The sequence below is a fragment of the Anomaloglossus baeobatrachus genome, chromosome 3, assembly GCF_048569485.1.
Source record: "Anomaloglossus baeobatrachus isolate aAnoBae1 chromosome 3, aAnoBae1.hap1, whole genome shotgun sequence".
NCBI lineage: Eukaryota > Metazoa > Chordata > Amphibia > Anura > Aromobatidae > Anomaloglossus > Anomaloglossus baeobatrachus.
Window position 1 is genome coordinate 560149911 of NC_134355.1, and position 27509 is coordinate 560177419.

General features: G+C 46.8%; 2 protein-coding genes across 3 annotated transcripts in view; one reads left to right on the top strand and one right to left on the bottom strand.

The window, feature by feature from the left end:
* The window catches only part of PPP1R7 (protein phosphatase 1 regulatory subunit 7), an 83538-nt gene extending 61125 nt beyond the window's left edge, over window positions 1-22413 (bottom strand). Inside the window, exons 1-5 of one of the 2 annotated variants that reach the window (XM_075338641.1) lie at window positions 22315-22413; window positions 15520-15618; window positions 7127-7179; window positions 2397-2462; window positions 1960-2090 (exon numbers count right to left, since the gene is read on the bottom strand). In XM_075338641.1, coding sequence (XP_075194756.1) covers window positions 1960-2090; window positions 2397-2462; window positions 7127-7179; window positions 15520-15618; window positions 22315-22351 — 386 coding nt within the window. In that variant the 5' untranslated portion in view covers window positions 22352-22413. The remainder of the gene's footprint in view (window positions 1-1959; window positions 2091-2396; window positions 2463-7126; window positions 7180-15519; window positions 15619-22314) is intronic. The other variant, XM_075338642.1, reaches the window with a different exon arrangement.
* Window positions 1-27509, top strand: part of PASK (PAS domain containing serine/threonine kinase) — a 358840-nt gene that overhangs the window by 97175 nt on the left and 234156 nt on the right. The gene's annotated exons all lie outside the window — the stretch shown is intronic.

Sequence of the window (27509 nt, forward strand, 5' to 3'; positions counted from 1 at the left end):
CTGGGGGAACAACTGGGCGCGCGAGCTGGGGGAACAACTGGGCGCGCGAGCTGGGGGAACAACTGGGCGCGCGAGCTGGGGGAACAACTGGGCGCGCGAGCTGGGGGAACAACTGGGCGCGCGAGCTGGGGGAACAACTGGGCGCGCGAGCTGGGGGAACAACTGGGCGCGCGAGCTGGGGGAACAACTGGGCGCGCGAGCTGGGGGAACAACTGGGCGCGCGAGCTGGGGGAACAACTGGGCGCGCGAGCTGGGGGAACAACTGGGCGCGCGAGCTGGGGGAACAACTGGGCGCGCGAGCTGGGGGAACAACTGGGCGCGCGAGCTGGGGGAACAACTGGGCGCGCGAGCTGGGGGAACAACTGGGCGCGCGAGCTGGGGGAACAACTGGGCGCGCGAGCTGGGGGAACAACTGGGCGCGCGAGCTGGGGGAACAACTGGGCGCGCGAGCTGGGGGAACAACTGGGCGCGCGAGCTGGGGGAACAACTGGGCGCGCGAGCTGGGGGAACAACTGGGCGCGCGAGCTGGGGGAACAACTGGGCGCGCGAGCTGGGGGAACAACTGGGCGCGCGAGCTGGGGGAACAACTGGGCGCGCGAGCTGGGGGAACAACTGGGCGCGCGAGCTGGGGGAACAACTGGGCGCGCGAGCTGGGGGAACAACTGGGCGCGCGAGCTGGGGGAACAACTGGGCGCGCGAGCTGGGGGAACAACTGGGCGCGCGAGCTGGGGGAACAACTGGGCGCGCGAGCTGGGGGAACAACTGGGCGCGCGAGCTGGGGGAACAACTGGGCGCGCGAGCTGGGGGAACAACTGGGCGCGCGAGCTGGGGGAACAACTGGGCGCGCGAGCTGGGGGAACAACTGGGCGCGCGAGCTGGGGGAACAACTGGGCGCGCGAGCTGGGGGAACAACTGCACAGACGCGAGATTGGGGAACAACTGCACAGACGCGAGATTGGGGAACAACTGCACAGACGCGAGATTGGGGAACAACTGCACAGACGCGAGATTGGGGAACAACTGCACAGACGCGAGATTGGGGAACAACTGCACAGACGCGAGATTGGGGAACAACTGCACAGACGCGAGATTGGGGAATAACTGCACAGACGCGAGATTGGGGAATAACTGCACAGACGCGAGATTGGGGAATAACTGCACAGACGCGAGATTGGGGAATAACTGCACAGACGCGAGATTTGGCCGAGCAGCGTACATGATGACGGCAGCGTCATCACGTCAGTCAAGAAAGGAGGATGTCAAAGAAGGCCACAAGGAGGGACCGGAGACAAAATGAGCACGCCCATCTGAGCCACACAGGTCATTAGAATACCTAACGGTTAGGTTTTATAAAGTTATATTCAGGGTCTGCAAGGGGAGTCAGGGCACAAAGGTGCACTTTCATAGAATGCAGCCCAGGAGCTGCAGAAGGGGACACTTTTGGTTTCATAGTGAAAAAACTGGTGACAGGTGCCCTTTAATACTATTCACTGATAGCCCTGCAACATACAAAAGCTTGAGAGCTGCAGATGTCAGGGTCATTATGGATTACAGCAGGTCATAACAGCCAAAGGGGCGCTACAAGTACCAAAGAAGCTTCTCATGATGGGAATGAATAATTCTGAGACTTACGAAAGCAGAGAGGGTTTTCTTTGTGTTGAATTTGGAGAAGCCACTTGTTATATTAGTAGTTCAGCAATTTCAATTGTTCTCTTTCAAAAGATTGCAAACAGCAGAAAGTCTGCAAATATTGCTAATAAACCAACTTTAAAACGGAGAGTGAATAATTTTGAGTTGGTGTAGCCACAACTTTACATTCATCCGCCATCAGGTGCCTGGACACATGATATCATGTCATATTATCTATATATGAGACATCAACATATTCCTAGTGGAGGGGGATAGGATGTAAATGATCACATGAGAAGGAGAGGAGCCGCCCTATAGGAATAGACTCACTGGAGTTGACTCAGGGTCTCCAGGTTCTGGATAACACGAATCTGATTGTCATACAGGTCCAATTCATTCAATGTCACCAACTGCTCCAAGTTCTCAATCACCTTTATGAGATTTTGACGCAGGCACAGGGTCTACAGGGGCAGATGCAATGAGAGAGGGTAAGTTAGAGGAGAAGTAGTGATGGACGTGAGTGACAGGCAGGTAAGGAGGCAAATCAGGGGAAAAGAAGGGTAAAGAGACAATAAAAAGAAACATCCAGTAAAATTGACATAACACAAGACAGGTTTCATACCAGAACCCTTGACTGCAAGCAAAGGTGACAATGGGAAAATGACATATTACCAGCCGGCGCGAGGATGTGACAGTCACCAGCCGGCGAGAGTCACCAGCCGGTGCGAGGAGGTGAGAAATGCATGGAAATACAAAAATTGACCTACCTGAACTTTCTTGAGAACATCAAATCCCTGAATGGCTCCTATTCTCATGTGGTTCAAGTCAACTTCCTATGGTAAATTTAGAGCATAAAATGAATTAGAACCAAGTCCTGCACGGTCATTGTGGGTGAATAAGAAAGTAGGCAGAGAACGAAGAACAAGATATATGTGTCATATACTAGAATAAAAAGCGCCAGCAACATCTCAGAACTTGATAGTGAAATTCTGAACTAGAGTAATGATTATATCCATAAGCGCAGCACTGAGAATACAGACCACCATAAACGGCACCTGCGGGGTACAAACTATGAGGGCCGTTTGACAGTCCCCTATAGATCTAGGACATATAAAAATAAGTAGTGTACAGAACTACGGCATGAAACACACACCGTCTACTACATCCAGACTGGGGTTTCTCTGAAATCTTGGGTCATTTCCCAACATGTATGGTTTTAAAAGAGCTGGGCACTGGGAAAAGTGACCACTAGGCAGCTGCTGTACCAAGGACACCCATCAGACAGGACCAATATACCGTATTTTTCGCTTTATAAGACGCACTTTTGTTCCCCCAAATTTTGGGGGAAAGTAGGGGGTGCGTCTTATAATCCGACTATACGGGAGGGGGGGTGTGTATATATACAGAGTCCAGTAGAGTTGCGGGCAGCTCTGGAGCGGTGCTGGGGGCAGGGAAAGCTGGGAGCAGCAGGGTTAGATCTCCTGCTCCCGCTCATATAATATGCACAGCCGCTGTCCATCAGAAGCGTGGTGCTGAAACTGCATCGCGCTGATGGGCTGGGGCAATGGGGCATATTATATCTGCCTGTGCTTACCTTTGATCGCACATGCCCCCTCCCCCTGTGTTAGATATGGCCCCAATGCTGCGGCCCATAGTAAAATAATAAACTCTTTACTCCCCTCCTCCAGCGTGTCTGCCCGGTCTCCCTCCTGCTGCTGTGATTAGGCACCCAGAGATATCTCTCTGCTGTCCCGATCACATGACCGGCACTAGAACCAGGAAGTAGGAAGTGGGCCAGCCAGAGTGGGCCCGTGGGCCAGCCAGAGTGGGCCCGTGGGCCAGCCAGAGTGGGCCCGTGGGCCAGCCATAGGGGAAATGTGGCATCACTGGGGGACGTGTTCAATATAAGGTGGCCATATCCAGATTAAGGGGGCTAATTTTAGGATGAGGGGGCTATGAGGGACATATACCCTATATTACTTGTTAGACGGACACTGGCATTATAAGACGGACCCCATTTATTAAAATATTCTCTTCTCCTTCACCAAATTTGGGGGTGCGCCTTATAATCAGGTGCGTCTTATAAAGCGAAAAATACGGTACATACAGCACAGGATTTTTAGGCCTTGTGCGCACTGGGAAATGGAATTTTCTTGAGAAAATTCCGCATGCTCTCAAAGATTACCGCACCCGCGGTAAAAAAACGCGGGAAACCGCACCCGAAAACCGCATGCGGTTTGCTGCGGTTTTACCGCGGTATTATTCGCGGTATTGCCGCGTGCGGGTTGGGATGTGTTTTATTGCATTCAATGCAATAAAGCACATTGAAAAAAAAAAAAAAAGTTATTTAATTCTGAGATAGTAGATAGACCGAAGAATAGATAGATAGACAGACAGAGGGATAGATAGATAGATGACAGATCACTGCATTTCCCATGGTCGGCAGTGAGTTCACATTACCGGCCGTGGGAAATGACCTCTGCTGTCTGCGGCTTTCATTCAGCGCTGTGTCTGTGACAGTCGTGGCTGGATGGAAGCAGCGCAGGACCTGTAGATTACGCCGGAGCGGTGGATTACGCCGGAGCTTTGGTGCGGGAGGGGTTAATAAAATGGTGAACGAGGCTTGTTTGTTTTATTTAAAATAAAGGATTTTTCGGTGTCTGTGTTTTTTTCACTTTACTTACGGGTTGATCATGTCAGCTGTCACATAGACGCTGCCATGATCAAGCCTGGAGTTAATGGCGGTGGTCCCCCACCATCATTAACCCCTTGTATTACCTTGCTGCCACTGCTACACGGTGGCAAGAAGAGCCGAGGACACGCCGGTGCTGCCGCATAATGCATGCGACAGTGCCGGGGCAGCTGCGGCTGATATTCTCGGCTGCGGCAGGGGGAGTGAGGCGGGGGACATTATCCCTGCCCCTCTCCCTCCCCAGCCTGAGAATACCGGGCCGCCACTGTGTGCTTACCTCGGCTGGACGGTAAATATGCAGCGGAGCCCACGTTCTTTGTTTTCTATATTTCCGTTTTCTTTCTATGTGTGTTCTATGTGTCTGTGTCTATGTGATCTATGTCTGTGATGTGTCTGTCTGTGATGTGTTCTGTGTGTGTGTGATCTGTGTGTTTACTCTGCACGGCTTCCTCTTCCTGGCATAATGACATCACTTCCCTGCAAAACCGCAGACAAGCGATGCACATTACCGGAGGTAAACCGCGAAATACCGCAGGGAATAACGCAGGAAAACGCAGTGAACCGCACAGAATTTGCTGCCTGCGTTATTCCCTGCGGGATTTCATGATTAATATTGGAGTCAATGGAGTGAAATCCCGCAGCGATGTGCGGAAAAGAAGTGACATGCACTTGTTTTTGCTGCGGGATTCCCGCAGCAAAACATGCAGCTGTCAAATTCCGCCTAGTGCGCACAGGATTTTTTTTCTCCATAGGATTTGCTGGTGATTCACTGCAGAGATGTTATGAACATTTTCTGCAGCGAAACATGCAGCAAATCTGTGGGTAGTCCGCGGCAAAATCCGGTAAGTGCGCACATAGCCTTAAAAAGGTATTTGGGGGGTTGAACAGGGGAGTCAGGGGATAATATGCGCCTTTATGGAATGTACCACAGGCACTGATGAAGGTGGTAGTCCTGGTTTATACATGAAAAATCTAGTGACAGGTTCCCTTTAATGCAGTGTAAGAATTACAAGATTATTCATTTTATTATTTTCTAATAAAGCTTGTGATATGGTAAAAAATAAATAAAATCGGAATTCACTGCCATTTTACAGTACTAACCAATCATAGCCCATTTTTCTATTGTGGTAACTTTGCCCAAGGAATTTAAGGAAGTTAGCCACTACTTCAGACATTGATGACCTATCCGAATGCCATCAATGTTAACTGGCTGGTCCGAAACCTCGCACCCCCGCTGATCAGCTGCTCTCTATGCAGACGGCGGAAATGCTCAGTTGCAGAGCTGGCCTGTCAACTGATAGGGGCCGTGGCCAGGGACTACACATCCTCTGCAGTAACTGGACGCAGCCACTATCAGAAGATGGAGCAGCTCCAGAACGGAGCATTTTCAACCTCTTTAAAGGGAACTTGTCAGGTGTAATATGCACCCAGAAGTACGAGCAGTTCTGGGTGCATATTGCTAATCCCTGCCAAACCGTCCCTGTATACACTAGCATTGATAAAGAGATCTATAGAAAATGTATTTATAAAGATCATTTATGATATGCTAAAGAGCGAAGAGACTAGTCCACAATCTTAGTATGTTAGCACGCCCACAGGGGCCAGGGTGACGCACGTAGCTGTGTCTGTTACCGTATTGCACGCCAGGTTTAGGGTCAGTGTGCATGATCAGAAGCCCCGGCATTTCTGGGCCTGCAGACTAGACCTCTCTGAAGCCAGGACGTATACACCCAGCTTCATAGTCCGCATGACCGGAAGTGCTGGGAATTATGATCATGCGCACTTGACCCTACACCCGGCATTCTGAAGTGGTGACAACACACAGGTAAGCGCCCTGTACTCATTAGCAGATCATAAAAGGATCTTTAGGAATACTTTTTCTAAAGATCTCTTTATCTATGCTAGTGTATACAGGGACAGTCAGGCAGGGATTAGCAATATGCATCCAGAACTGCTCGTGGTGCTGGGTACATATTGCACCTGACAGGTTCCCTTTAAACAATGAAAAGTCTGAATTCCCTTGCAGCATCATTGGCTGGTGGGTTTAGTTTTGATAGAATCCCCGTTTTGTCTGATGCAGCAGAGCTAAGACTTCTGCTCTGTGTATGCCATCCACACCCCTAATTTGCAGTCCTCTGTACAGCTGCTAATCAGTGTTGGGGATGTGGGGTTACACAGATTAGGCTGACGCATCTGAAATTCAGATGTAGTGCTCTATTGTTAATCTCCTTCCGACAAAACACTGATTGTATTGAAACTACAGCACACAATCCTAATAAGTGATACATCCATGGAATCAGACTCTCTAGCTCTATATTAAGCTTCTCTCTGATTAAGGCTCTGTTCACACTAGAAAAAGGATTTTTTTCAAGAAATTTCTTGAGTCTAAAAGATTAGCGCACTTGCGTTAAAAAAACGCACCAATAACGCATGCGTTTGACGCGTTTTTCATCTGGTTTTTCCGCAGGTTGGTCCCTGTGTTATCTTACCATTATCTATGGCAAAAAACGCAGGTACCTGCAGAAAAGAAGTCACATGCTCATTCTTTTTCTCAGAAATTCTGCAGAAAGAATGTTCTTGAGAAAAAGAAAAAACGAAGTGTGAGCACAGCTATTATTTTTTCCATAGGTTTTGCTGAGAAATGTCTGCAGAAAGGTTACAACCATTTCTCAAGAAATTTCTGCAGCAAAAAAAGCACAAAAAAACCACGGGTAAAAACGTAGCATGTGCACAGGGCCTTGAAGCTAAATTCTGCTTCCCTTTTAATGAATCTTCGCAGAATAATAAAAGTAAGCTCTTCATTACCTCAGCTTCAGGATCCAGGATAATTGTCTCCAAGTTCACCGGGGTTTCTGAGTCTTTTGGAGGAAAGAAAAAAATGAAGAATGGACTTGTAACATTGAAAGCAGATGTCAGATTCACAACACAAACTGCATTCATTATTGAACAGATATCTTAGACCCAGTGAGGCTGGTGTACTTGCTTTGAAGATCCATCTAAGAATGGCTCTTGAAGGGTATGTGAACACAATGTCTTTTCCCCCTAAAAAATTAGACTCCTAGTTCCTGTTCTTCACTTGGACATTGGCCGCAATAGACAGACTCAGACCTTACTTGGCTGTATTGAAGCATGTACTGAGCATGCACTAAGGTAAGCAAGGGGGGGGTGAGCTGTGACATCTGCTGTTGCGAGTGGTGGATCCTGAGATATCTACAGTATATAGAGGTGTTATCAGTCATTGTGCAGGAGGAGGAGACAAGTTGTATCATCACCTATTGTGAATGGTGGATCCTGTGTTGTCTGTCACTGTAATCCTGTCTGTGATTATAAAACTTCTGAAAAATTATCAGTACAGAATCCAGAAGTGTGAGTCCTGTTGTATAAAGGCCCAGTCACAGTAAACAACTTACCAGCGATCCCAACAACGATACAACCTGATAGGGATCGCTGGTAAGTTGCTAGGAGGTCGCTGGTGAGATGTCACACTAAGCGACGCTCCAGCGATCCCACCAGCAACCTGACCTGGCAGAGATCGATGGAGCGTCGCTACACTGGTTGCTGGTGAGCTGTCACACAGGCAGATCTCACCAGCAACCAGTGACCAGCCCCCAGCCAGCAGCGCCACGTGGAAGCGATACTGCGCTTGGTAACTAAGGTAAATATCGGGTAACCAACCCGATATTTACCTTGGTTACCAGCGCACGCCGATTAGCGCTGGCTCCCTGCACACCTAGCCACAGTACACATCGGGTTAATTACCCGATGTGTACTGCAGCTATATGTGCAGAGAGCAGGGAGCCGAATACACCGCTTAGCGCTGGCTCCCTGCACTCCTAGCGAGAGTACACATCGGGTTAATTACCCGATGTGTACGGTGGCTACGTGTGCAGAGAGCAGGGAGCCGGCACGGACAGTGTGAGAGCGGCAGACGCTGGTAACGAAGGTAAATATCGGGTAACCAAGGTAAGGGCTTCTTGGTTAACCGATATTTACATTGGTTACCAGCGTCCGCAGAAGCCGGCTCCTGCTGCCTGCACATTTAGTTGTTGCTCTGTCGCTGTCACACACTGCGATGTGCGCTTCACAGCGGGAGAGCAACAACTAAAAAATGGTCCAGGACATTCAGCAACAACCAACGACCTCACAGCAGGGGCCAGGTTGTTGCTGGATGTCACACACAGCAACATCACTAGCAACATCGCTGCAACGTCACAAAAGTCGTTCCTTAGCAGCGATGTTGCTAGCGATGTTGCTTAGTGTGACGTGGCCTTTAGGCATGGTGTCACGGTGTTTACTGGGTGCAGCAGGTGTGGCACAATCAGTTTTTAGACGTAGCAGAGCTTAGAAAGCTAACCCGCCCACAACCCCGATTATCAGCTGTGTGCAATGTATATTGACAGTAAAAAAAAAAAAAAAAAATAGGTTGAAAATAGGTTTTTTTCAACCATTTTTTTTCTATTTAGTTTGGAGTCACTTGATCGAGCACTACACAGGATAGCTGACTACATTTCTCACCCATTGACAGTAAGCTGCTCATTAGTGCAGGGGACGTGGTTGGGCCAGGATTCACGTAGGCACCTAGCCTGGCAGTGATAATTTCCTGCTGATAAAACACTCCTTGCATTGAATTTTCAGTAGGCAGTTTAATAAGTAACACATCACTGAAATCAGGGTTTCAGCCCCAAACTCATGCTGCTCTCACATTACATAAAAATCTGCTTACAGATTCCCTTTAAGTCTGCAACTGCACCCCAGATATGTTGATGGATATAGAAAAATATGCACCCCTTAAGTTAGTGGAAATTTCTTACAGTTTTTAAACACAAAAGATTAACCCCATTGAATGACAATGGAACTTATCCATATGCAACTGCGGCAGTGCAAACTGCAGATCTGAGGTCAAACCAAGAAATCACACATCAGTCGTGTGAGCAGACGCCAACTGTAATTTTTTGCTTTCTCCCCCTTTACCTGATCTGCGCTCTGACTGCTCCACTTAGTAATGTATGCTGCTTGGCTCTAGGACAGATATATAGGGAAAAGCCGGGCAGAATGACCATCACTGATGAAACACTGGTGGACATTCACAGAAATTAACATAATGGAAAAACAGTGATGTCAGACTTGCCAAACAATTTCTGGCTTGCATTAAAGGCCAAATAAGGAATAATATTTGGAACTCCATTCTATGTCTGAACTGGGTGCAAAAACCTAAATAAACATCACTATATGGAGATAAGTTATGCACACCAGTGACTATGTAAGGGGAATACATGGAATAGCAGAAACTGCTGTGTGAATACTGACATGAAAAATTCAATAGCTATATGTCAGGATGAAATGTGAAAAATGGAACCTGCATTACTGCCATGAATATATGAATAAAGAGAAATTTAGCTACTGAATTGATCAATGCAATAGAGCCCCAACACTACGCCAAAGTATTTCTCTACGTTGGGGTCCCTAGCTTGTGTGTGTCCTCTCATGCAGTTAAAAAACTTACCGTGTATGGGAAGCTGAGACCCAGGCTATATATACGTATAATGTGGACTGGCAATAGGTGTGTGGGGAGGGTTCACAAACGAAAAACTACTAACAAATAAGGAATAACGTTTGGAACACCATTCTATTGCTGGGTTTACACACTGAGACTTTCTAGCGATCCAACCTGCGATCTCAACCTAGCCGGGATCGCTACAAAGTCTCTGGTGAGCTGTCAAACAGGCAGACCTGGCCAACGACCTAACAGCGATACCTCTTAATAAACTGCTGAGTGACCAGTTGCCTCCAGAAGTCACCTAATGAGTATATGGAGTCCACCTGTGTGTAATTTACGCTCAATATCACTACAGCTGTTCTGTGGAGGCTTCAGAGGTTTGTTTGAGAACATTATGCATCAAATAGCATCATGAAAACCAAGGAACACACCAGACAGGTCAGGAATAAAGTTGTAAAGAGTAAAGTAGGATTAGGTTATAAAAAATTAGCCCAAGCTCTGAACATCTCACTGTGCACTGTTCAATCAAGTCATCCAAAAATGGAAGCAGTCTGGAACAACTGTAAACCTACCAAGACATGGCCGTCCACCTAAACCGACATCCAAAGCAAGGAGAGTACCAATGAGAGAAGCAGCAAAGAGACTCTCTAATCACTCTGGAAAAACCACAGAGATCCACAGCTCAGGCGTGAGAATCTGTCCACAGAAAACTATTAGGGCTCGCTAACATTACTATATAAAATCAGAAGAGCGCAATCTCTCAATGCACTCGGGCTAATATTAGTCAATGTTGCAGGACAGATATGCAAATTTTTCCTCTGCTTTAAATGGACTTAGGGAAAAAAAATAATAAAAAAAAAATTACACCATACTGCAATTGGCAGTGTATCTCGGCTCTGTTGCACCCATAAAAGTCTATGGGTGAGTGTGAAACATTCAACTGCACTCGCTTGTCATCCAAGTACAGTCTGATATACGCAGAGACAAGCAGAGGAGAAGCTGGATAAATGAATCTCCCCATCGTCTCATCACCTGTGATGCGATTCTCGCATGCGAGATCAGAGTGGATCACAGTGAGTGACACTCGGCTCAAGCTCAGAGCAGAGTTTGAGCATATCGCATCCAATACTCTCGCATAGGATGCTATACGCTAATGTGACCCTAGCCTTAAGTCGTATATTCCACAAATCTGGCCTTTATGGAAGATTGACAAGAAAGCAATTTTTGAAAGAAAGACATAAGAACTCCCAGTTACAATTTGCACAAAGCCATGCTGGGGACACAGCTAACATGAGGTGCTCATCAGATGAGAACAAAGTACACCTTTTTGGGATAAATGCAAAACACGAGACATGGTGGAAAACCAAAGGCCCCGTCACACACAGAGATAAATCTTTGGCAGATCTGTGGTTGCAGTGAAATCATGGATATATTGTTCCATTTGTACACAGCCACAAACCTAGCACTGATTGTCCACAATTTCACTGCAACCACAGATCTGCCGCAGATTTATCTCTGTGTGTGACAGGGCCTTTACAGTACATCACCCAGAAAACACCATCAAAAATGGCGGTGGCAGCATCATGCTGTGGGGAGGCTTTTCTTCAGCAGGGACAGGGAGGTTGGTCAGAGATGATGCAAAGATTGATGGAGCTAAATACAGGGCAATCCTGAAGGAAAACCTGTTAAAGGCCGCAAAAGACTTGAGACTGGAGCATAGGTTCCCCTTTCAGCAGGACAATGACCCTAAAAATCCTGTCAGAGCTACAACGGATTGTTTAGATCAAAGTATATTCATGTGTGAATGGTCCAGTCACAGTCCACACCTACGTCCCATGGAGAATCTGAGGCAAGACATGAAAATTGCCGATCAGACGCCTCCATCCAATCTCAGAGTTAGAGCTATGTTGCAAAGAATGGGCAAAACGTTCAGCCTCTAAATGTGTAAAACCGGTAGAGACATACCTCAAAAGAAGATGGTCCTACAAAGTACTTACTCAGGGGGCTGAAGACGAATGAGTAACAATTTTCTGATTTATATTTTTTAAAAGGTTTAGAAAACCAGGTATCATTTCCTTTACACCTCATAATACTTAATGTTGGTATATCACATCAAGTGGCAATAAAACAGATTTAAGTTTGTGGGTGTAACGTGAAAAAAAAATGTGGAAAAGGACAAAGGGTATGAAAACTTTTTCAAGACAGTGTAGGCATTGATAACCTATCCTGAGGATAGCAGCTATATCTCCAGCAGCTGGTCCATACTAGGAACACAAAACATGGATACTTGAATCAATGGTCAGAAGGCCCCTTTATTATTACACATTCAGCTCTCCACAATTCCACAAAACTTCATAGTCACAAGAGTTCAAGTCCTCTTCCTCGCTGAAGAGACAATTTGCATATTTAATTTCCCTGAAGAGCATTGCATGGCTCATGAGCCTCCTCACACAGGCATGCTAGACATGTTGTTCTCCACAAGGAGACACGTTACCCATTAGATCCCATTGACGTACATAGTAATAGCAACTGTCAGCTAATAGTGCCCAGTGTGAGCTGGCAAGTCGGAATGGTCGTCAGGTTACCCAGAAGCTGACTGGAGTGAGGTTGGAAATTGGAGAAGATGGCAACCAGTGAGTATATTAATATACCTTCACTGCACTGCATATGCAAGTGTATCTGAATAAATTAGAATATCAAAAAGTTAATTTATTTCAGTAATTCAATACAAAAAGGGCAACGCAACCAAGGAAAACCCAAAAGTCATTATCTCAGAAAATTAGAATTACTACTACAAAGGCTTCCTAAGCGTTTAAAATAGATCCTTAGTCTGGTTCAGTAGGCTACACCATCATGGAGAAGACAACTGACTTGACAGATGTCCAGAAGGCAGTCATTGCCACACTCCACAAGGAGGGTAAGCCACAAAAGGTCATTGCTAAAGAAGCTGGCTGTTCAGAATGTGCTGTATCCAGGATATTAATGGAAGGTTGACTGGAAGGAAAAAGCGAGGTAGAAAAAGGTGCACAAGCAACCAGGATAACCGCAGCTTTGATAGGATTGTTAAGAAAAGGCCATTGAAATATTTGGGAGTGATTCACAAGGAGTGGACTGCTGCTGGGGTCAGTGCTTCAAGAGCCACCACACACACGTAGCCATGACATGGGCTACAACTGTCACATTCCTTGTGTCAAGCCACTCATGACCAATAGACAACGCCAGAAGCGTCTTACTTGGGCTGAGGAGAAAAAGAATTGGACTGTTGCTCAGACGTCCAAGGTTTTTTTGTTTTTTTTCAGATGAAAGTAAATTTTGCATTTCATTTAGAAATCAAAGTCCCAGAGTCTAAAGGAAGAGTGGAGAGGCCACAATCCAAGCTGCTTGAGGTCTGGTGTGAAGTTTCCACAATCAGTGATGGTTTGGGGAGCCATGTCATCTGCTGGTGTATGTCCACTGTGTTTTATCAAGACCAAAGTCAGTGCAGCCACCTACCAGGAACTTTTATGTTTAATCTCTTTTTTATTGAAAAATTAAGGTTGGTTTACCAGGAACTTTTAGATCACTTCATGCTTTCCTCTGTTGATAAGCTTTTTGGAAATTGAAATTTCATTTTCCAGCAGGACTTGGCACCTGTCCACAGTGCCAAAAGTACCAATACCATGGTTTAATAACCACAATATCATTGTGCTTGATTGGCAGCAAACTCGCCTGACCTAAACCCCATAGAGAATCTATGGAGTATTGTCAAGAGGAAGATGAAAGACACCAGACCCAACAATGCAGATGAGTTGAAGGCTGCTATCAAAGCAATCTGGGCTTCCATAACACCTCAGCAGTGCCACAGGCTGATCACCTCCATGCCACGATGCATTGATGCAGTAATTCATGCAAACTAAACCATGACCAAGTATAAAGGCATTTACTGTACAGACTTTTCAGTAGGTCAACATTTCTGAGTTTAAAATAATTTTTTCAGTTGGTCTTACAAAATATTCTAATTTTCTGAGATAATGACTTTTGGATTTTTCATTAATTGTAAGCCATAATCATCAACATTAAAGGGAACACGTCACCAGATTTGGTGACTATAAGCTGCGGCCACCATCAGTGGGTTCTTATATACAGCATTCTAACATGCTGTATATAAGAGCCCAGGCCGCTTTGTAGAACATAAAAATCACATTATTATTATAGCGCCATTTATTCCATGGCGCTTTACAAGTGAAAGAGGGTATAACTACGACAATCATTAACAATACAAAACAGGCTGGTATAGGAGGAGAGAGGACCCTGCCCGCGAGGGCTCACAGTCTACAGGGAATGGGTGAGGACAGAGCTGGTTGCGCAGTGGTCTACTGGACTGAGGGCTATTGTAGGCTTGTTGGAAGAATACTCACCTAAACAGTCGGTTCAGTGCAGTCCGGTCAGATGTGTCTCCGTTCTCCGGCGTCTCCTCTTTCGGCCATCTTTTTCCTCCTTCTTCTGAAGACTGGGTGCATGACACATCCTATGTTATCCACACTCGCCGGCATTGAGGTCCTGCGCAGGCGCACTTTGTTCTGCCCTGAGCAAGGCAGCTTAAAGTATTGTATTACGCATGCACAGGACCCCAAGGCGGCGCGTGTGCATAACGTAGGACACGTCATGCAACCAGGTTTCAGAAGAAGGAGGACAAAGATGGCCGAAAGAGGAGACGCCGGACGCGAAGAACGGAGACACCCATCTGACCGGTCTGCACTGTACCGACCGTTTAGGTGAGTTCTTGACCTGGGTTCTTATATACAGCATGTTAAAATGCTGTATATTAGAGCCCACTGGTGGTGGCCGCAGCTTATAGGCCCCAAATCTGGTGACGGGTTCCGGCTTTAACAGAAATAAACACGTGAAATAGATCACTCTGTGTGTAATGACTATATAATATATGCGTTTCCAAATTAAATTTTTTGATGATATTCTAATTCATTGAGATCCACTTGTTCATTAACACAGTTTTAATGGATGTGTAGCTTTAAAATGGCCATACATATGAGATAGCGGTTGATCATACATCCGTTTCTCCCTGCTGCCCTTATCTGACAGGTCTCTGTCTATACACCCACATAGAGTAACACCTGTCAGGCCAGGGGTGCGGAGAAGGGAAAAGCTGTCAGGGACAAGTCATATGCTACTCATCTGAGATGAATGCTTTTCAAAGCAAACGTACATGGCAGCAATAAAGCAGCCGGTGGTTGGGGCCCATGAATCTGCTGTTAGGCTATGTGCGCACGTTGCGTACTGTTCCTGCAGAAATTTCTGCAGCGATTTGAACAGCACATGTGCGCTTCAAATCGCTGCAGAAAGAGTCCTTAGTGGGAAAAAAAAAAAGCCGATTTCATGCGCTCTGACTGCAGCCCCTCCCATAGACAGAGCGGAACCTGCAGGCAGAGCGCAGGAAAGAAGTGACATGTCACTTCTTAGAACGCGCACTTTGGGCAGCAGCCGAAGAGCTGCGCTCTAATACGCCACATGTGCACGTCTCCTGCATAATCTTCATAGATTATGCTGGGGACGCAGGACGCATGCAGTTACGCTGCGGTGCAGATCGCAGCGTAACTGCATGTAAATACGCAACGTGCGCACATAGCCTTAGGTTCATTTTACCGTAATCTGAAACATGACAACTTGTATAAACGGCAAGAACTCAAATTAGTGTAGCCGGTACCTGTAGGCGGTTCACCATTCTGCACTTCGCCATCTGGAACCTCCCGCTTCTCCTTAATGTCATCATCTGTAGACTCCTCAGACTCTGCACGTTTATCAACTGATAAGTGAAAGTTAGTATTATGTATCGTCTCCCCAAGTAATAGGACAGTGGGTGAGAAAAAAAGAACAGAAGAAGTGCAATCAAGGTATAAATCACACAGTGACAGAATAAGGAGACACTAGAAGGCTCGCCAATCCCCAGAGTGGGGCGTGTGGATCAGCACTCATCTGCCAGAACTTCTATTGTAATGTATTGATTGTGATCTGGAAAGCCACTCCATTATAAAGGCACAGGTGGACTAAGGCGGGCTTTACACGTTGCGACATCGGTAACGATATATCGTCGGGGTCACGTCGTCAGTGACGCACATCCGGTGCCATTACCGACATCGCAGCGTGTAAACCCTAGGAGTGACGATCACCAATCGCAAAAACGGCAAAAATCGATCTGTGACACTTCGCTACTTTTCATAATATCGCTGCTGCTGCTGCCGGTACAATGTTGTTTGTCGTTCCTGCAGCAGCATACATCGCTGTGTGTGACACCGCAGGAACGACAAACATCTTCTTACCTGCCTTCACCGACAATGCGTAAGGAAGTAGGTGGGCAGGTAGTTATGTCCCGCTCATCTCCGCCCCTCCGCTTCTATTGGCCGGCCGCTTAGTGACGTCACGGTGACGCCGAACGCACCTCCCCCTTGAAGGAGATATTGTTCGGCGGTCACAGCGACGTCGCCGACCAGGTATGTGCGTGTGATGCTGCCGTAGCGAACATTATCGCCAATCACCCCATATCGCATGTGCGACAGGGGCGGGTGCTATCACGCTCGACATCGCTAGCGATGTTGCAGCGTGTAAAGCCCGCCTAAGGCTATGTGTGCGGATTTGCTGCAGAAAATGTGTAACATTTCTGCAGTCAAACAAAACCTATGGGTTTAAAAAAAAATGCTGTGCTCACAATGCTTTTTTTCTACCTGTGGATTTTCCGCTGCGGAATTAATGAGCATGTCATTTCTTTTCCGCAGGTACCTGCGATTTTTTCCATATATAAAAGTAAAAATCCGCAGGGACCAACCTGTGGAAAAACTGCAGCAAATCCGCGTCAAATCCACACCAAACCGCATGCGGATTTCGTGGCGGTTTTGGTGTGTTTTTTACTGCAGGTGGTGGATTCTTTAAGAGGGTCCGGATTTTCCTTGAGAAAAAGTCAATTTCTAGTGCGCAAATGGCCTAAAAGACGTTCTGCCAAAACGTCTATGTATGTAGAAAGTACTCATGTACGGATATTGGGGGGAGGACGCAAGCTTACTTTTTTGCATCTATGGGGTTCTGTTTTGTTTTTTATTCGATATTTGGAGTTTACTTTGGATCCTAATTCCTTACATATTTATGATCGGATTATCACATTTCGTTCTTCTAGTTTGTAGGTTTTGTAGTTGGTGTGTTAAAGGGGTTTTCTCGTATGGTTCCTTCAGGTGAGCTCCGCTCATCTGCCTCTCGACTTTCCATTTCCTGGGGCAGTGCACTCCTGAAGACTGACAAGCTGAGCCCCAAACGTCCAATAGAGACAGCCTACCTCTGCTGGATGGCAAAAGTGCAGGCGGGCACTGCGCAGGGTCGGCAGGCAGCAGTCTGCACGCTTACCTTTTTCAGAACTTGTGACAAGCCCCATAGCCTGCAGTTATTTATATACTCAGTGGCCCTCTTTTTATAGGTGTCTTGTCTGAAACTTGGTTTATCTTTATAAAATACTAGCTGTAGTACCCGGGCGTTGCCCGGGATAGTAACTGTCTCTCTCCCAGTCTCTGTCTGTGTGTCGCTGTCCGTCTGTCTCTTTCCTTGTCTGTCTGTGTCTATGTCTCTGACTATTTCTATCTCTGTCTGTATTTTTATCAGTCTATTATCGGTCTCCATCTCTGTGTCTGCCCGGTCTGTCTCTTTGCCCGGTCTGTCTCTTTGCCCGGTCTGTCTCTTTGCCCGGTCTGTCTCTTTGCCCGGTCTGTCTCTTTGCCCGGTCTGTCTCTTTGCCCGGTCTGTCTCTTTGCCCGGTCTGTCTCTTTGCCCGGTCTGTCTCTTTGCCCGGTCTGTCTCTTTGCCCGGTCTGTCTCTTTGCCCGGTCTGTCTCTTTGCCCGGTCTGTCTGTCTTTTTCTGTCTCTCCACCGACATCATATAACCTCAAGCATAAGCTTCAACTAACAGTTTATTTTGTTCCTATAGCAACCACTGACAGTTGCTATTAATAACCTATAGTTCCCACCTCCATTCAGTTTAATGGCAACAGGATTTTAGAGACTAACTGTAAAGCACGGGGTTACATTTTTCTGTCAAAACATAGTCTACGACACTCCCTGGGTCACATGAGGAGTCTGTGCAAAATTTCGTGATTATAAATGCAACGGTGCGGATTCCTTTAGCGGACATACACACTCATACATACACTCAGCTTTATATATGAGATTCCATATTTTTTCACACGTCAGAAGTGGGTAAGATGAGTGGTAGAATATTTTCCAATATGTATTTATAGGGACAGATTACCCTCCAGGGGGCCAATATGTATTTATGGGGACAGATTACCCTCCAGGGGGCCAATATGTATTTATAGGGACAGATTACCCTCCAGGGGGCCAATATGTATTTATAGGGACAGATTACCCTCCAGGGGGCCAATATGTATTTATAGGGACAGATTACCCTCCAGGGGGCCAATATGTATTTATAGGGACAGATTACCCTCCAGGGGGCCAATATGTATTTATAGGGACAGATTACCCTCCAGGGGGCCAATATGTATTTATAGGGACAGATTACCCTCCAGGGGGCCAATATGTATTTATAGGGACAGATTACCCTCCAGGGGGCCAATATGTATTTATAGGGACAGATTACCCTCCAGGGGGCCAATATGTACTTATAGGGACAGATTACCCTCCAGGGGGCCAATATGTACTTATTGGGAAAGATTACCCTCCAGGGGAGCAATATGTACTTATAGGGACAGATTACCCTCCAGGGGGCCAATATGTACTTATAGGGACAGATTACCCTCCAGGGGGCCAATATGTATTTATAGGGACAGATTACCCTCCAGGGGGCCAATATGTATTTATAGGGACAGATTACCCTCCAGGGGGCCAATATGTATTTATAGGGACAGATTACCCTCCAGGGGGCCAATATGTATTTATAGGGACAGATTACCCTCCAGGGGGCCAATATGTATTTATAGGGACAGATTACCCTCCAGGGGGCCAATATGTATTTATAGGGACAGATTACCCTCCAGGGGGCCAATATGTATTTATAGGGACAGATTACCCTCCAGGGGGCCAATATGTATTTATAGGGACAGATTACCCTCCAGGGGGCCAATATGTATTTATAGGGACAGATTACCCTCCAGGGGGCCAATATGTATTTATTGGGAAAGATTACCCTCTAGGGGAGCAATATGTACTTATAGGGATAGATTACCCTCCAGGGGGCCAATATGTATTTATTGGGAAAGATTACCCTCTAGGGGAGCAATATGTATATTATGTATTAGGAGAGATTACCTATAAACCTGTAATACTTGGATCACTCTTAATAATTCTGAAGTACAGGCATAAATGAAATTCCTACTGACACTTAAGGCTATGTGCGCACTTACCGGATTTTGCCGCGGATTTTTTGCAGTTTTGCTGCATGTTTCGCTGCAGAAAATTTTCATAACATCTCTGCAGTGAATCACCAGCAAAACCTATGGGAAAAAAAAATCCTGTGCGCACTATGCGGAATTTGACAGCTGCATGTTTTGCTGTGGGATTCCCGCAGCAAGAACAATTGCATGTCAATTCTTTCCGCACGTCGCTGCGGGATTTCACTCTATTGACTCAATGTAATCGTGAAATCACGCAGGGAATAACGCAGGCAGCAAATTCTGTGCGGTTCACTGCATTTTGCTGCGTTATTCCCTGTGGTATTTCGCGGTTTACCTGCGGTAATGTTCATCGCTTGCCTGCGGTTTTGCAGGGAAGTGATGTCATTACAGGAAGAGGAAGCCGTGCAGAGAGTAAACACACACACAGATCACACACACATAGACATCACAGACACACACAGACATCACAGACATAGAACACAGACACAGAGAACACACATAGAAAGAAAACGGAAATATAGAAAACAAAGAACGTGGGCTCCGCTGTATATTTACCTTCCAGCCGAGGTAAGCACACAGCGGCGGCCCGGTATTCTCAGGCTGGGGAGGGAGAGGGGCAGGGTTAATGTCCCCCGCCTCACTCCCACCTCCCGCAGCCGAGAATATCAGCCGCAGCTGCCCCGGGACTGTCGCATGCATTATGCGGCACTACCGAAGTGTCCCCGGCTCTTCCTGCTGCCGTGTAGCAGTGGCAGCAGGGTAATACAAGGGGTTAATGGTGGCGGATCGACGCCATTAACTCCAGGCTTGATCATGGCAGCGTCTATGTGACAGCTGACATGATCAACCCGTAAGTAAAGTGAATAAAACACACACAGAAAAATCCTTTATTTTAAATAAAACAAACAAGCCTCGTTCACCATTTTATTAACCCCTCCTGAAACAAAGCTCTGGCGTAATCCACACAGCTCCGGCATAATCCACAGCTCCGGCGTCCTGCGATGCTTACATCCAGCCGCAACTGACACACAGCGCTGAATTACCTCTGCTGTCTCGCAGCGAGACAGCAGAGGTAATTACCGGTCATTTCCCACGGCCGGTAATGTAAACTCACTACCGACCGGGAGAAATGCAGCGATCTGTCCTCTATCTATCTATCCCTCTATCTATTCTTCCGTCTCTTTATCTATCTACTATCTCAGAATGAAATGACTTTTTTTTTCTTTTTTTTTTTTCAATGTGCTTTATTGCATTGAATGCAATAAAAGCACATCCCAACCCGCACGCGGCAAAACCGCGGCAATACCGCGGTAAAACCGCAGCAAACCGCGGCAAACCGCATGCGGTTTTCGGGTCCGGTTTCCCGCGGTTTTTTACCGCGGGTGCGGTAATCTTTGAATACCTGCGGAATTTTCTTGAGAAAATTCCATTTTCCAGTGCGCACATAGCCTTAAGGGAACCTGTCAGCAGAAATTTTGCACAAAACCTAAAAGATTCCCCCTCTGCAGTTCCTGGGCTGCATTCTAGCAATGTTCCTGTTGTTATTGTGCCCCCTGTGAGACCAAAATAAAGACTTTATAAAGTCTTACCTTTTCCTATGCAAATCTTTTTTTATAGTCACGGGGGCGGGCTTTCTGGCGTCCGTTATTCTCCCTCCTGATCCTTTATGCCGTCCCCCATCGCTCCTTTCCATAGCTGATGACACCGCCCAGTGCTCCTGCGGTGCCCACGCATGCCCAGTGCCAGTCTCACGGGACTGAGCAGTTAGGACAGTGTGACCGCTGGTGACGTGTGCGCAGGCAAGAGATTATGGGCAGCGCTGTGATTGTCATCAGCAAGTACCCGCCCATAATCTCGTGCCCGTGCTTTCCCCTCTGCCTCCACCGTTCTGCGCAAGCGCTGGCCATATGACCCCACGTCACCTCCCATCTATTTCCTGCTCCAAGGAAAGATGGGTAAGAGCTGACGTGGGGTCATATGGCCAGCGCTTGCGCAGAACGGTGGAGGCAGAGGGGAAAGCGCGGGCACGAGATTATGGGCGGGTACTTGTTGATGACAATCACAGCGCCTCCCATAATCTCTTGCCTGCGCACACGTCACCAGCGGTCACACTGTCCTAAGTGCTCAGTCCCGTGAGACTGGCACTGGGCATGCGCGGGCACCGCAGGAGCACTGGGCGGTGTCATCAGCTATGGAAAGGAGCGATGGGGGACGGCATAAAGGATCAGGAGGGAGAATAACGGACGCCAGAAAGCCCGCCCCCGTGACTATAAAAAAAGATTTGCATAGGAAAAGGTAAGACTTTATAAAGTCTTTATTTTGGTCTCACAGGGGGCACAATAACAACAGGAACATTGCTAGAATGCAGCCCAGGAGCTGCAGAGGGGGAATCTTTTAGGTTTTGGGTGAGATTTCTGCTGACAGGTTCCCTTTAAGCACATCAGGAAGAGCTGCAGAAATCATTGACAAGGGCGGCTAAGCATGGAGGGGTCATCACCCAGCTCTCTACAGTGGTCGAACCACGTCCGATTACAGACTGGTTCTCTGCCCTATGGAGAGCGTTCCCTAAACACGAATATATCAGAGCCCACACAGGCTGTAATGGTTTTCCAATGACTACTTCACGTGACAGCACCAACACCATGCACGCTCAATTAAAGGGGGTGTCCAGTCGTCAGATGTGGAGTCTCTCCTCCTCCTGCTGGTTGATAAATCGTCAACACAACCGACACCATGAGAGGACTGGCATCCTGCACGCGGTACCTGTGGTGTCCGGCGGTTGCCTTAGTAACCATCTGTACATGGCGTCAGATCGGGGGGTGGACGCCTGACAACCCCACCCTGTATATATGTCTGGGGGTTGTCAGCTGTCACCTCTGAGCACTGACCGGTCACAAATCCTACTACTGTTCACATGAAACACCTGCAACCAGGGAACAATAGTCGCCATTCACCTGCACAGCACATCCTGCAGTAACGCGTATCACCTGCTCCTTCTTCACTAACAGCTTATACTGGCACTTGTAGTTCCACACCAAACAAATCCCGCCCTGAATTCGCGCACTGTAATTCCCACACAGATCAGCGGCACAAACTCCCACGATCCCTACCTTCCATGTCCTGCACTTCTCCCCCGCCACTCGCCATTGTGCGTCTATTCCTCTAGTTCCCGGAAGTGCCAATCTCCACCAATCAACGGTGACGGATTCTCAACCACGTGACTAGTGTCGACGGTATATCACCGCGCGTGCGCACTGCGCAGATATTAAAGCGCCTCCTGGGAACTGTAGTTGTCAGTGTATGGTCGGGGGCAGCGGTTCTGCTCTGTATGTTCTGTTCATAAAGAAAGACGCATGTTGTAACGCGCTTGTTTGTAGTTTCCTGCCTGATAATATTACACTAGTTGTTAACCTTTTGTAAACCACTGATAATTTATATTTTGCTTTGCTTTTTCCTCCATTTCAAGAACCATGGCTTTTTCTCATTTTCTGCTGTCCTAATATCTGGATTGTACCGATCACGTGCCAGTTGTACATTCATCCTATATTTGGGGGGTTTCTGCTGTTCACTTAGCGGCACCCGTCACCAGGTCACCTTTCCTACAGGTCCGGACCGTTGTGATGACACCAGATTTATGTTTATTTTGTTTCATTAGGCTGCTTTCACACCTCCGGTTTCTGCAATGCAGCACAATCCGGCACTTTGCAGGAAAATCGCAACCGTTTTTTTGCTGCCGGTTGCGTTTTTTCTGTATAGACTATAGTGCCGCATTGTGCCGCAAGGCCTTGCGTTCCATCCGGTTTTTGCCGCATGCGGCAGATTTAGCCGATGCGGCGGCCGGATGGAACATTGCCTGGTACGTTTTTTCGTGCGGCAAAAAAAAACCGCATCGCGCCGCATTTGGCCGATGCGGCGCATTTTTCAATGCATGCCTATGGCGGCCGGATGCGGCGCGATGCGGCAATAACTGCAACCGGCCGCCGCATGCGGTTTTTGCCACTGCGCATGCTCAGTAGCATGCCGCAAGCGGCAAAAACCGGACGGGCCGCATGGGAAAAACTTATGCAAAGGATGCGGTGTTTTCACCGCATCCGTTGCATAGCTTGCACAGCCGGATTGAGCCGCAGAGCTCAAGCCGGATGTGTGAAAGTAGCCTTACCTGGAAGAAAAAAAATTTGCACAAAAAATGTCTTCAATTCAAGAGCTACTGTTAAGGTGAACTCTTAACCAGAGATCACTAGTTGCCTACTGCCTGTCCGAATTGGTATATACCAAGTGCATGCATAAAAGAATTCACAACAGACACAGTCGGCTATGAAATCTCTTCTTGGTCACAGTAAAGATGGCACCAAACAGACAGAGAAGGAACATGCGTCCTCTTGATATAGGCTAGGGGCGTACACAAGTTCAGATATGCCCATTTAGTGGGACAGTTCATGAGCTAGCCAATGGGGAGATCCGTGTTGCTGTTGATGGGTGCGTCTGACTTCAGTGGATGAAACCATGATGATGGGAGGGACGTCATCTGGTGCATCCATGCTGATGGTTTGGTCTGTGATGTCTTCTAGCTTGACCAGGGGTCTTCCCTTATATGGTATCTTCTTTCATTCCCTGCATTCCAAGCAAGGTGTGGAGAACAGGAAATGGCAGCCATCTTTATATTTGTGTCATGTGTTTGATCTGAGAGCTGAATTATGTAAGGCAAATCGACATATTTCCCACAATGCTCTATGTCCAGAGGTTAATTAAGTATTTCATTTTATGGCTCTCCTCAACACTACAAGGTTTGGATGTTTTGGGTTTTTGGGCTTTGTACCGGCGCTTGTTTCTCGTGGGACGAGCTGTATTTGTAGTCATACCTTTGAGGTCCATACCACGTTCAGGTCTCTTCTTGTTAAAATTTTTGGGGGTGCAATGTATAAAAAATACAGCGATTCTGTTAAAGTGTATATATATATATATATATATATATATATATATATATACACACATTATCTAATATATAAAGCTCAGTGTGTGTATGTCCGCTAAAGGAATCCGCACCGTCGCATTTACAATCACGAAATTTTTCACAGACGCCCCATGTGACCCAGGGAACGTCATAGACTATGTTTGGGTGGGAAAATGTAACCCCGTGCTTTCCAGTTCCGCTACAAAATCCTACAGCCATTAAACTGAATGGAGCTGGGAGCTGCAAGCTATAAATAGCAACTGTCAGTGGTTGCTATAGGAGCAAAATACACTGTTAGTATAAGATAGGATAGACGGATAGAGAGAGACAGAAAGAGACAGACTGGGCAAAGAGACAGACTGGGCAAAGAGACAGATAGACTGATGCAAATACAGAGAGATAGAAACAGACAGACAAGGAAAGAGACAGACAGACAGAGACTGGGAGAGAGACAGAGAGACAGTTACTATCCCGGGCAACGCCCCGGTACTACAGCTAGTATATATATATATATATATATATATATATATATATATATATATATATATTATTTACTTTTCCCACAAAAGGGCTTGAACATGGAATGATTGAATTGCCATAGCAACCATTGGTGCCTTGTGATCGTACTGTCAGGGAGCCCCAGGGATGCCCCAGTTTCTATTGAGCCTGGCAAAATACCTGCCACCTGCTGCTAATGGCACTGATGCAATCACCACCCTGTACTACAGGGTGGGCCATAAGTATGGATACACGCTGATAAAAGAGTAAAGTTGAATAGAATTAAAAATGGCGACTTTGCAGATGGCCGCAATGGGCGTCACCTCGCCTCAAATGTTTTGCCCCTCCCATATACTAAAATGCCACAAACTGTAAGGTGATATCAGCAACCACTTCATTTTATCAGGGTGTATCCATACTTATGGCCCACCCTGTAGTATGGCAGCTTGTGGTAAAAGGATGGATGATTGGTGCTTATTTTACTAATTGAAGCTTATCCCCTAAGGTCATGTGCACACATTGAGTATTTGGTGAGTTTTTTACCTCAGTATTTGTAAGCTAAACCAGGAGTGGGTAAAAAATGAAGCAATGGTGCTCGTGTTTCTGTTATACTTGTCCTCTGACTGTTCGACTCCTGGCTTTGGTCTTACAAATACTGAGGTAAAAACTCACCAAATAGTCAACGTGTGTAGGTGGCCTACAGTGGCTATGACTGCCCTCACTAATAGAGGTAATGCCACATGACTTCTGGCACAATGTGATCACTGTTTTGGCTATGAAGTGATGGATGACTATAGCTGGAAATACATGTGATTTCTGCCAGACTAAAGCGGGCTTTACACGCTACGACATCGCTAATGCGGAGTCGTTGGGGTCACGGAATTCGTGACGCACATCCGGCCGCATTAGCGATGCCGTTGCGTGTGACATCGATAAGCGATTTTGCATCGTTGCAAAAACGTGCAAAATCGCTAATCGGCGACACGGGGGTCCATTCTCAAATCTCGTTACTGCAGCAGTAACGAGATTGTTCCTCGTTCCTGCGGCAGCACACATCGCTGCGTGTGACGCCGCAGGAACGAGGAAGCTCTCCTTACCTGCCTCCCGGCCGCTATGCGGAAGGAAGAAGGTGGGCAGGATGTTACGTCCCGCTCATCTATGCCCCTCCGCTGCTATTGGGCGGCGGTTCAGTGACGTTTCAGTGACGTCGCTGTGACGCCGCACGGACCGCCCCCTTAGAAAGGAGGTGGTTCGCCGGTCACAGCGTCGTCGCCGGACAGGTAAGTATGTGTGACGGCTGTGGGCGATGTTGTGCGGCACGGGCAGCGATATGCCCGTGTCGCGCAACAGATGGGGGCGGGTACCCACACTAGCGATATCGGGACCGATATCGCAGTGTGTAAAGTAGCCTTAACTCTCCATTCAGCAGGCACCCCCATAACCACGAGCGCTCAGCTTGACCAAGCATTGATGTGTTGGCAATGGGGAGAAAGAAGAAAAGCACTGCTGGACTCCTCTCGCAGCAACTTGTCTGAAAACAAGAGTTGGATATGAAAATCATAACTGACCATTCCTTCTCTCCCCTGAAATCTCCTGCCAGGGAAAAGTATTGTTTCTGATGGTCTGATACTTCTACCAAAATCACCTGATTCAACCAACTTTCTTCTTATGTGATTCATTCTCTTCATGGTGTTGCCCGCATGGTCTCTAGAGCAATCTCCCGCTATCATTCATTGTGTTGCCCGCATGGTCTCTAGAGCAATCTCCCGCTATCATTCATGGTGTTACCCGCATGGTCTCTAGAGCAATCTCCCGCTATCATTCATGGTGTTGCCCGCATGGTCTCTAGAGCAATCTCCCGCTATCATTGCATCAAAAACAATCTGGGCTCATTGCTAAAGAGGATTGACCTCTATTCCGGCCTCCATTGCTGTCATGCTCTGCCTTTTGGAGGAGTGACGTAAGGTCAATGAAGAGACCTTCATGAGGGAACATCACACTGATCCTACTCTTGAGATTATGGTGTGGGGTGGCATAATATATCGTAGCCGGACCCCTCTAACTTTCATTCCTGCGTTGATTTGGTCGTGGAACCAATAATAGAACCATTTCTCCAAAGTGTCCAAGGAGCTATTTTTCAACATGACAACTCTAGGCCACATGTTGCTTGTGCTACTGTGAGTTGCCTGTGTGACTATGGCCTACAGCATTTAGGTACTTGTCTCTTTATGTGCATATTTAGGACATCACTAGCTGACAATTGCAAAAGGAGCTGCCAGCAGTGGATCTTGATGATTTGTATGCCCAAGTACATTGACATCACAGAACAGTCCTCAGACAACCATTAATAACTTCATTGATAGCAGCTAAGTCATGTAAGTGCATGTATTCCTGCACATGGCGCTCATACTTGATACTGGGTAATTTCAGATGTTTTGAACATTTTTCATCATTTGCACATCATTATCATGTCTATCCATGCTGCTATTTCCACAATTCCATTACTTTTCCTTCTTAGTGTTGTAATTTCAATGTTGAGGAGTATATATATATATATATATATATATATATATATTTTTTTTTTTTTTTTTTTTTTTTTTAAATTGACACAGAGTTTGGCTTGATGTTGTTTCATCTATAATGGTCACCTTAGTCATTTGACATAATGTGATTTTGAAAGGGAATCTGTCAGCAGGTTTTTGCTATGTAAACTGAAGCCAACATGCTGCAAGGGTTCACACAGAAAGTTCAGGGCTGCCTATTTTGTCCAATCTTTTGTTTATTTGCTATGTTGTTTAAGCAGCAGGACCCTTATCATTACAGTCTAGAAACTCCTTTGGAGAGAAGTCGGACACA